General features: G+C 36.9%; 1 protein-coding gene across 1 annotated transcript; it reads right to left on the reverse strand.

Annotated features, from left to right (window-relative positions):
• Positions 1-2,176: 2,176 nt before the first annotated feature.
• ITM2A (integral membrane protein 2A) lies at positions 2,177-8,172 on the reverse strand. The gene is made up of 6 exons (XM_059910766.1): positions 7,919-8,172; positions 4,295-4,426; positions 3,822-4,019; positions 3,472-3,582; positions 3,076-3,226; positions 2,177-2,926 (listed from the first exon to the last, which is right to left on the reverse strand). Exons 1-6 carry the CDS (start codon positions 8,027-8,029, stop codon positions 2,838-2,840), a joined length of 792 nt encoding a protein of 263 aa, XP_059766749.1. The 5' UTR covers positions 8,030-8,172; the 3' UTR covers positions 2,177-2,837.
• Positions 8,173-10,988: the final 2,816 nt, after the last annotated feature.

The following is a 10,988-nucleotide window of genomic DNA, read 5'->3' on the forward strand; positions in this document are numbered from 1 at the left end:
AACAGATGAATGGATAAAGAAGATGTGGCACATATATACAATGGAATATTACTCAGACATAAAAAGAAATGAAATTGAGTTATTTCTAGTGAGGTGCATGGACATAGAGTCTGTCATACAGAATGAAGTAAGTCAGAAAGAGAAAAACAAATACCGTATGCTAACACATATATATGGAATCTAAAAAAAAAGAGGTTATGAAGAACCTAGGGGCAGGACAGGAATAAAGACACAGGTGTAGAGAATGGACTTGAGGACACGTGGAGGGTTCATAGATCAACTCTTAGATAAATAACTGCCTGCTTCTCTGGTTGATACAAATCCTGGGTTCTGAGTGGACAAATGATGGAACAACTAGTGTCTGTCACATATTAATTCCTCACAGATTCCAAAATCAGGTTTTCCTTCAGTTATACTTTTAGTGTTTCTGAGGTCTTTCTATTTTTCAAAATATTTCTTGGTAGTGAAAATTTAGGAGAAGTTCCATCTGGGGGACTGTAGCAACTAGGACTTTTGTTTTATTTTTTCATTAGCCATTTTACCAACACAATGTGATAAACAGTGTATCTCACAGCATGGAACTTCCTTTAGGATCCTGTTCTTTTACACACTAGGATCTCTTGGCATTGTATTCTCTAACTTGTGTGAATGTCACCTTTAAACTTATTGTAAATTTGGCTGTGGTTTAATAATTATTCATGTAAGAAAATCCTGCCTCCAATTACTCTTTTATTTCTGTTTTTCTTTTTCACTATTCTCACCTATCTACACTTCCAGACGAACCTTCAGATAATTTTGTCAAGTTCCAAAAGCCATTCTTTGGGAATTTTGATTGGAATGGGGTTAAACCAATAAATTTAACTGGGAAACAATTTATTTATTTGTAATCCTCTTTCTTCCCTTTCCATTCACTCAACTCTTTTGTATCTCTTAATTATGTTTTATGGTCTTCTTCATAATAAATCCATAAATTTCTTGTCCTGTGCTATTTTATGTATCTTTTGCTATTATGAATAAAATATTTTTCACCTGTTTGTATTACTTTTTTAATTGGTTGTTGGTGATATAAAGAAAAGCCATTGGCATTTGTTTATATTATACAGAATCTTCTTATTGATTTTCAAAGTTTTCAATTAATCCACTAATGTGTTATATGTAAAATCCCATGGGGTAATAAACATAATTTCATCACCTTTTAAAAATTGATACTTGTTATTTGTTTCACATATTATGCATTGACCTCAATGTCTAAAACAACATTGAATAGCTACAATAACCAGCATCCTTTCTTGAATATCATCTTTAGTCATGATGCTATTTAAGATAAAAATGTAAAAACCATATCTCCCTTTTCCTAATTTTTATACTTTTATACAAGGAGTGGGTGTATAATTTTATCGAATTCCTTCTGAATATTCTCATTCTCTATTAGGAACCAGTTCTTGAATTTTTCAGCTACTGTTATTATTTTCTAATTATTGCATGTTTTTTTCCATTTTAAAGGTTTGTGTTATTGCTTTATTTCTAAATTCTTGAAAAATATTTAGTTAATGTATTTTCTTTTTTTTAAAATAGAGTATTTAAGGCTATGGATTTGACTGGGTACAGTTTTAGCTACCAAAATTAATCAACAATCACTACCAGCAGGTGATCAGTGATATCAGGAACAATTTTTAACCTAACACAAGAGAAAGTGTCTAAAGTACTGGCGCCCTTTGTATGGAGTTTATACTCTTAGAGTAGAGATCACAGTATGTGAAGTTATTAAAAGTCATCAACATCTTATCCAAGGTTAGTTCTTAGTGACCTATTGTAGCTGTATATGACTGTTTAAATTTTTATGAAAAAGGAATCACATTAAAGGTTTGAAATTGCTGTGGTCCTGAAGGCTTTTAACAAATAGTTGAATTTACATGTAAGCTAATTATGGGGTCTTTATAAAAGAGTAATTGATATAATATCAAAAGAGGGGTAAAATATGAGATTATAAAATATAAATGTGTAGAGGTGGGAGTAAAGACAAAGCTAGGCTCATAATTGTAGATTTATTGCAGGTACACCAAAGCTAAATAAGTAATGTAAATTGTTCATATGAAGTATCCCTCAAATGAAAACCAGTGGTTGAATATGGTAAAATTTATTATATGGTTGTAGAATTCATACAACCTAAATTCCTTATAGCATTCAGCACTTACACAGTTTTGTGGAATTCACAATACAGTTTTCAGTGAGAAAGAATCATTGTATTAGTGAAAATGACTTCTTTATGAAAGATTTTTACATATAAATCAGACCTATTACAGAGCACCTGACAGAAATGCAAAGATTTAATTTCTAAATTCAGGAAAGTTGCACAAAATGGAAAACGAAATGAAACTTAACAATGTTAAGCAATTTGACATGTTTTACACAAAAAAGTCAAAAACAATTTTAAATATTTTAAATTTAGAACATGTTCTACCATATGATTAAAGAGCTTACTTAAACACACACACACACACACACACACACACACACACACACACGATGGAATTCATTGTCAGGGTGTTAGCTGACACATTCATGCTGCTTTCAGAAATCTAAACCCTATAAATTCAAAAGAAAGACATTAGAATTATTTCATTTCAGTTTCAAACAACAAGCAATGCCAATTAAATTAAAAATTGACAAGAGCTTGCAGTTGTTAGTAGGTTTTTTTTTCTTTTTTTTCTTTTTAATATAAGCCATAGAGTAAATGCATGAGTAAATATCTTGAGTATCCCACACACTTTAATGTTGAAGTCATATTATAAATCTCCGACTTCCTGTTACTAAGTGTACTCATTTTCTGTTGCCTCTTACTCTTGACAGATCTTGGTCTCAACAATAAATTCGTTGGGGAAGTGTCTAATCTTCCAGCACTTATCAATGGCACGTTTGTTGAAACCTGTGAGGAAATGCACAATAAAAGTGGCTTTTTCGTTTTTGTGTAAATAAAAATATATCTAGATTTGCTCTCTACTTTTCCCATACTCCACCCCTACTCTCCTTCACTGTCTCAACAACACAGGGTGAAGGAAGAAATAAATTGCCTACCCAGCAAGAGGTCTCTTCTGCGAAGGCGGAAGGACTTGCGGTTGTTGCAAAGTTGATAAATAAATATACCAAGGTTACTAACATCACGAATCTCCTCCACAGCAACCAGGTCTTCACGAACCACGTAGGTGTGAGGCAGGTATTTGCCACTCTAAAAAAATTTTTTTTAAAGATTGAAAGAGAAATTCTTAAAAACGCTATTTAATTTCTCACCTATAGCAGATATACTTTTTAAATAGACTTTATTTTTAGAGCAGTTTTACGTTCACAGAATATTTTTTATTTGAAAATTATTTTAGTGAAATGGAATGTTTTGGCTCAAATAATTAATTTTTAAAATGAGGAAGCAATTATTTGTAATTGCTTATATAAAAAGTTGACATCCAAAATACATACTGCCAGTTTGCCAAAGAGCTCCACTAGATTCTTTGGAGGCATAACAATGGAGGTATTGAGGGGCATCAGATAGCAGCTCCCCAGCAGCAAATCCAGGTAAGCAGTCATGCCCTGTTGGGGAGGGGGAAAATGTTAGGTATGATACAGAGAGTATCAATGTTGCAGATTTTCCAATGACCATTAGAACAAGTAGTTACAACCTTTCAAAATCAACTAATGTATACTCAATAGCAAAGGAATGAAAAAGGCTTTGCTGCAAAAAGTTGTATATTTATGAACAGATTTAATACCAATAAACTTACGAAAAAAAAAAGAAAATTCAGAAATACCTATAAGAATGAGAAACCCACCTTTTCAAAGTCGTGAATAATTGCTGCAGGGTCACTATCAGAGAAACTGGGGACAGGCACATCAATAATTGCGATGTTGTCATCCTCACGAATGTCAGCCTCTTCCGTCACAGGCAGGAAGTAGGGCTCTCCTCCTTGGAGGGAATTTGCAGGGTCCTCAGAATCAAAGAAGCACATCTCTCCACGGTAGATGGTACTCTAAAAGACAAAAAGGGAGAATCAAAACTTTCTAACACTCACTACCATGACATTTGAATCATTTCTCAAACTCATATCAGTTCGTTGTCCTGTTTATCAAGCTGAGGATTATTGATTACAATTATCACCATGAAGACAAATCAATTTTATACCAAAAGTTAATTTGAAAACTTTCCCTAAATCTTCATTTATCTGGGGACCATCGCAGAATTATTTGTCTTCGCTAAATGTATAGCAATTAGTAATCCAAACATAATAACTTTCATTAATATTACCTTGGGCATGAAGTACTTGTAAATGCAGGCTCCACCAACAATAAGTCCTGCCAAGATGAATGAAAGGCCTAAGAGAGTAAGCATACATCTCCCAGAGGAGCCCTCTTTTTCCTTGGCGGCAACTCGGAGTTCCTATTTATTAAAAAGCAAGATCAAAAACAAAAAAAACAGATTGTGCTTTTAGACACATAGTTGCTTTTGTGTACAATTTATCTCCCTTGAAACCCAAGATGTTTTAAAAAGATGTTAATTCACCCTAGCCTAAAATAATTTCAAGACACTTTCTGATGTTTAATAGATGTGAAAATCTCCAATTTATAATAACCTTTTTCTGGCATTTCCAAATCCAAATATAGATATAAAGTTATTTCAAAGTATACACTTCTAAAATCAGCTGAAAATAACCATTCATTTATGCAATAAGTTATCCTCTTTAAATAAATGGAAGCCATTACTTTTTGGACTTGTACAGTGATATAATCACTAACTTTCTGGAATACAACTGTTTCTTTAGTATTTTTTGTACATCAACTTGTTTGCCAAATTAGAGGTGAATTAATACCCTTTGGTTTATTAACTGATTTTCAAAAAGCTGTTTTTTGAAAATTAACTTTTATAGGAAGGAGTTCTATAAAGTAGGTATATACCATTTCCCCCTATTTTAGAAATTAAAATATTGAAGATTAGATCTATTTCATAATATTCTTAATTTTAATGAGAAATTAGGCTTCCTAATATCACCCAATATTCTATGGATGTGTATTGCTTGAATGAAATAACGTTTTTTAAGTTCTGGGCAAAACACTAGATTTAAAGTACAGTCATAGCTAGGCACAAAGCTTTGAGTGTAACAGTGACTGTAAAATTCTGTTAAATCCATAATTTGTTTAGTAATTGGAACAAGGGACTCCAAAGCAAACAAGTAATCAATTAACTCTGTACTCTTCTCAGGGCAGTGGACCAAGGGGCCCTCCAATCTCATTCTTTTATGTCACAATATGCCCTAAGCAGCAGTATTACTGAAGGGTATAATGAATGAAGTCAGCAAGTCTACTCTCTGATAATCAGAGGGTAAATCATTCAGACTGGTATGTAAATAGAATTGTTTTAAGCCTTTCAGGCCATTAGCTGTTTTCCATAACTACTTAGTGCTAATTAAACTTTAATTAATTTGGTGAAAGCAAATACATAGATTCTAAGGAGAGGCAATCATTTCACAAATGTGAAAATGCACATTTGAAGCATTGAAAATGCTTCAAAAAATGATTTCTCTTTAAAATTCAAAGAAATTTGGTATTCACATTTTCTTAGCTACGTTTACTTAAGTTCAAACCCTCCATTAATACACTATAAGCCTTGAAGGTTTTCCTTGTCCCAATAATTTCCAGAAATTTAAAATAATTTTTATTTAAAAAATAACCTAAGATTAACACTACAAAGGCTATAAATTATGATTGTGAATCCCTGTAATCTAGAGCTAAGGGCTTAGAAATTATACTTTGGATGATTAAATTGAGGCCCAGAAAAATGAAGTGACTTTCCTAAAAGTCACAAAAATGACTTAGTTCGAAATTCTCAAAGGAATTAATTTATTTATTTTTTCTTGTCATTGAGATACGAGAAGAGCAATCTGCACTGCAATTTCATTTTTCCTTCCAATATTTCAGGGATTTTATTATTAAGCAAGATCTAAGTATTAGAGTGTCAATTTCCCACCATAGTAGGCAAGATATGGAAAAAATCTAAGTGCCCATGGATGGATGATGGACTAGGAATAAGGATTTTTTTTTTTCATTTAAATTTGCCAAACTTCAGTGTGGTAGGGGCTGTCACTTACCACAGCTCATTTCCCTCTGAACTGTATTTTAAAGTCATTGTACACAACCTCCGACATACTATTTTGTTGTGTTCAATTTCTGATGAGCTGATCAATACATGACAATATAATGTGCCAAGTACTATTAAATCAGTGTCTTATGGTGGCCAGGTCAGGATCCTGTCGTATGCTTATTTTTGTTTATTCCTCATAACACCTCAGGCCTGGTAGAAGTATTGCTTGCATATTAACTGAATTCAACAAGTCATGGAGTTTGTGGTGATGAGGGAAAAAAAGGATTATTGTGTGGCTATATTTAACTACTGGCATCTAATTAGACCTCCCCCAAAAAATCTGGCCATATTTCCCTTACAAAGTAAGTAGGACAATTACATATTTGAACTTCTATCATTTAATCAAAACCTCAAAAATGCAAGGGGGTGTTTTTGAGTTCTGAAATGTGTAATATACAACAGCTAGTTTGATTGCTGGGTTAACTGTTGAAAGTTTCCATGATAAAAATTCTGCAAAAGCTCATTAGCTTTTCAAATTGTGGGCATAATCAGTTTTACTACATGGATTCTCATTTCACTCAGAGATCTTTTCAAATCTCCACTCTGAACACAAAAGTTTAAACTTTATAGAGAGAACAAGACAAGTTAGGGCAGATTTGCAAGCTCCAACAATGCACAGATTTTGTATAACAAGAAAAAAAAATACGATTGTGCCTTTTAACATTGAAATTTTACTGAGGAAAATGAGGAGTAGTTTACAAACACTGAAAACGTGTTAGATGTTTAAAGGAGATAGAAATTGGACTAAATGAACAATGGCTAACATTTTTGGGGGGAAAATTCCCCCAATTCCTGGCAGTGCTAGAAGATTAAATTACAAGGTCGGACTTGCTTCAGATCTTTCTGTGGGGGAGGGTGGGCAGAGGGGATATCACTCAAAAAGGAAGTACTGTACTAAAAAGAAAAACAAAAGAGAAAAACAAAAACCCTCAAAATTTCTTTTACGGAAGAAGAGTGTTTTCTTTAGGAAATGCCACTCTGAAAACATACAAGGCTCTTGTAATTGCAGTTAAGAGGGCACAGTGAACATCTCAAAATCTAATTAAGACCAACTTCAGTTTTGACAGCTCCTTTACCGAATGCTTAACACCGCCTGTGACCAGGGAGAAACTGAAAATATACACGGTCGGGCACAGACACACACTTGCCCCAATACATACCACATCGAGTCAAAGTTGCCCTTTGCCCCCCGCCCCAACTCCACAAACACTCAGGGATCCTAGAAAGCCTTAAGATTCATAGAACTTCATACACGTCGAAAGGAAAGAAAGAAGAGTTAAATCTCGTGTCCTTGCTCACCCTGCTTGTCCGCTCCGCCCCTGTGGAAGATGTGTGTGCCCCTGGACCTGACCGGGTGACGTGCCTCTCTTTGATCTCTAGCTACCCACATGTTCCCCAGGAGAAGGTGACATCTGGTCCCAAGAGTTCTCCTCAAACTCCCTCGAACATCCCTCCGCGATGTACAACGTGAGCTGGGATCCACGGAACGTGGCGCGACGCACGGAGATGCTAAGGGACGTGGGGAGCCGCAAGCGGAAGGTGGTGCGAATGGACAGAATCGGGGTGACCGGGCAAACCCAACAGACAGCGCAGAGAGCACCGCCGGAAACACAGGAACTCCGCAGCAGCTTTCATTTTGTCCTTTCCCACCTTTCCCCTTCCTTCCCCCCAAACCACCCCCACCCCACCTTCCCGACCCTAGCAGGCAGTCAGGGGTGGAATGGGCATTGCTACCTTGCCAGTCAGGATCTGAGCTCGGACCGTACGGCTTACTAGGGCCTCCACGTCTTGCTGCGCCTCCTCTTTTTGCACCGCTGTGGGTGTGTTGAAGGTGATTTTCACCATGGTGAATCTTCGGGCTGCGCGGTAAGGCGCTGCTCGAATCAGTGTCCTGGGCTGCAGGTTGGAAGAGGAGAAGATCGCGCTAGCCCTAGCTGCACCTTCTTTCTCCTCGTCTGCTTTTACACTACTGCAAGCCCAGGTCTGGGTATACTTATGACGCAGTCCCAAGTTGGGTGGGAGACCGTGGGCGGGCCCAAGCAGGGGCCGAGGGAGGAGCGGGAGGGGGTCCAAGTGCTGGAATGGGGGTGGGAGTTGCCAGTGGGAGGAGAGAAACTGGGTGGAGCCAGTGGACTGGGACTGAAAACTCCTCACCTGCACTCCAGGCGTGCTCCCACCTCGCTCTCTGCTCCCTCAGATAAGAGCAAGACAGGAAGGAAGCCTGCTGTGTCGTGTCTTTCTGCCTCTGTTCAGGCCACAATAGCCCCTGTCCCTGATTCTATTTTCCCAAACTTGGACCTGGCCTCCCGCGGGGCAGGGAACTGTAACTTGGCACCAGTTCAAGCTTCCTCCTCTCTGCGCCCACCCAGGACCCGAAAGCACAGTTCCAGGACTTTTCTGTACCTTTATAATAATACCTTCCTTTTAAAAAGCACTCAGAAGCACGTTTAGAGTTACTTGGTTCGTTCTCTCAACATATTTTTTCATTCCTTGACATCTGTTTGTTTTGTAATTTTAATTTCCTATCCCAGAACAATGCTAAATCAGAAATACAGGACACCTGCCTCCTCAAAGCCCATTTTGCAGGTAGGACACGAGACAGAGGAGTATGGAAAGCTCATAGAAAATCCCTGAAATATTTCAGATCTTTCACTCTCTCAGGCCAGAGAATCCAGACCAAGGTCTCAGCCCAGAACTTGTTTCTTTTCAGCCACCAGCTGTGAAATCCACAGCGAGAAAAGCAGGGATGTGTGTGTACCTATGTGTTTAGGGAGGTGGAAGTGTGGTTGGAGATAGAAAATTTAGCCAGATGCTAACCCAGCTCTAGTGAAAAACAAAAACAACAAAAAACGAATAATCTCAAAGGGGCTGAGTTAGAAACCATTTTTGGAACATTTACATGAGCAGCCAGTGTAATCATACCGTTTCTTAAAAGTCAGTTCTCCCTGGTTGGTGACAATGATAGAGTACCTTTCCATAAGAAATTCATGCTGTGGAGGTTGGTGACTAGGGGTAGTAGTGGTAAAGAGTTTATAAATAGTCCTGCTGCCAAAGACAGTAGAGGGGTCTGTTTTGTGAAGATAATAACACTTACCCCAAAAAATCCAGCTTGTGCTAGAGAATCCCCCGTCTACTCATATACTTATTAAAATGACTTGAATATGTTGAGAGTCACCACCCCTCTGTCCTAGAAATTCCAGGTTGTAGTTTTTCCCACTGAGGTTTCCTTGGCTCTGAAGTGCATAGCTTGTCTCCACTGCGGCAACTTTGTGAAAACGGCCTTCATTTTCTTGGATAAGCTGCAGATGGGAAGGTAGATGGAGGGGAACAGTGGGGAGCCTGTGCCTTATACAGGGCCAGATGTATGAGTTTGCTTAGAAACGTTGGCGTTTTATGTTCTTTTACTTACTTTTTGCTCAAGTGTAGCCATTATAATTTAACATTTATGAGGCAACCTTTAGTGTAGGCTGAGGAAATCTCAACTTCCTAAGATGTTTCTCTTTACAGTTACTTTCTGTTTGCCATCACCTTTGTGACAACTCAGCCTAGAGTTTGTGCTCGTCTGGCCCTGTGATCCATAACACACAGATAGTTGAACCCGTGGTTGCTCTGACACATCTACCTACCAAGTGCAACGTGCTGGATGGAATAATAATGTATTATTTTAGTGTATCTTTCCTGAAATGTGGTCACACAGAAGGGGCAAAGATTATTTCTATTTTTCAAATGAATAGACCCAAACTCTCATAACAACCAATGGAGTATATGATTAATTGCTAGGTTTGTGACATTGAACAAGTCACTTCATCTCCTTGGGCCTCACTTTCTCCTCAGTAGAATGGTAAAATATTTTCATCCTGCTGCTGTGAGGATCATTTAGGATAATGCAGGAGGAAACACATGTTAAATTATGAAAAGGATAGAATAGTGAAGTGGTTGGTTATGCTACAATTCTTATTTTAGTATGTAACATAGCCAGGTTTCAAGGTTATAAAGTTGATCTATTTTTTTTATCCTTCAACTATTCTTTAACTTCTAGAGCTGCTTAAGACCCCACAGTCTCTGAATATAGATCATCTTGGAAAAGGTCAGACTTCTATGAATAGTCACATAAATTAGCATTTAACTTCTCTGTTGAATTTTTAAAACTTTGGCCATCTTCTGTTTCTTAATGCCATGCTGTATTTTAGGAATGTCACCCATACATCTCTAAGGGCCTTTGCTGCTGTTGGACATATGTGATGTAGGCATGGTCTCAAATTAGCAGATATTGATGTTATCCTTTCAATATAAATACGTAATGCTTGTGTTAGAATCATAGAATAGCAATAACACCCATAGTTAGTGCCCATTTATGAAAGGTAAATACTTCCTGCATGTTTTTTTTTTTAATTTCAAAATGTAACCTGCTACTTGCTCATTGGGCTGCAACCAGTATAGTGAACATATTTCCATCTAATAAAAAATGGTTCTCATTGATTAATCTTTTTCTTGTACTTGCTCCTTCCCAGCAATAACTTCTTGTTTCTCACAATCAATTTCTCTCACTTTCTTGTCTTTGGAACTGTGTGCATCTGGCTGCCGTACCAATTCCAGCTAAAGTTTTTGTTGTTGTTGTTTTTCTCTATTTTTTAATTGAAGTATAGTTGATTTACAGTGTTGTGTTAATTTATGCTGTACTTCAAAGTGACTCATTTCTACACATATATACATTATTTTTTAATATTCTTTTCCATTATGGTTTATCCCAGGAGGTTAGATATAGTTCCCTGTGCTGTACAGTAGGACCTTGTTGTTTATCTAT

This window comes from Balaenoptera ricei, chromosome X (assembly GCF_028023285.1).
Source record: "Balaenoptera ricei isolate mBalRic1 chromosome X, mBalRic1.hap2, whole genome shotgun sequence".
In the NCBI taxonomy this organism is placed as follows: Eukaryota; Metazoa; Chordata; class Mammalia; order Artiodactyla; family Balaenopteridae; genus Balaenoptera; species Balaenoptera ricei.

Excerpts from the sequence above, each read along its gene's own strand:
- ITM2A (XM_059910766.1), bottom strand. The coding sequence starts at position 8,029 with ATGGTGAAAATCACCTTCAACACACCCACAGCGGTGCAAAAAGAGGAG. Across the intron at positions 4,427-7,918 it reads CTCAGATCCTGACTGGCAAG|GAACTCCGAGTTGCCGCCAA; the intron begins GTAGCAATGCCC and ends TTTAATAAATAG. Across the intron at positions 2,927-3,075 it reads CAGAAGAGACCTCTTGCTGG|GTTTCAACAAACGTGCCATT; the intron begins GTAGGCAATTTA and ends ATTTCCTCACAG.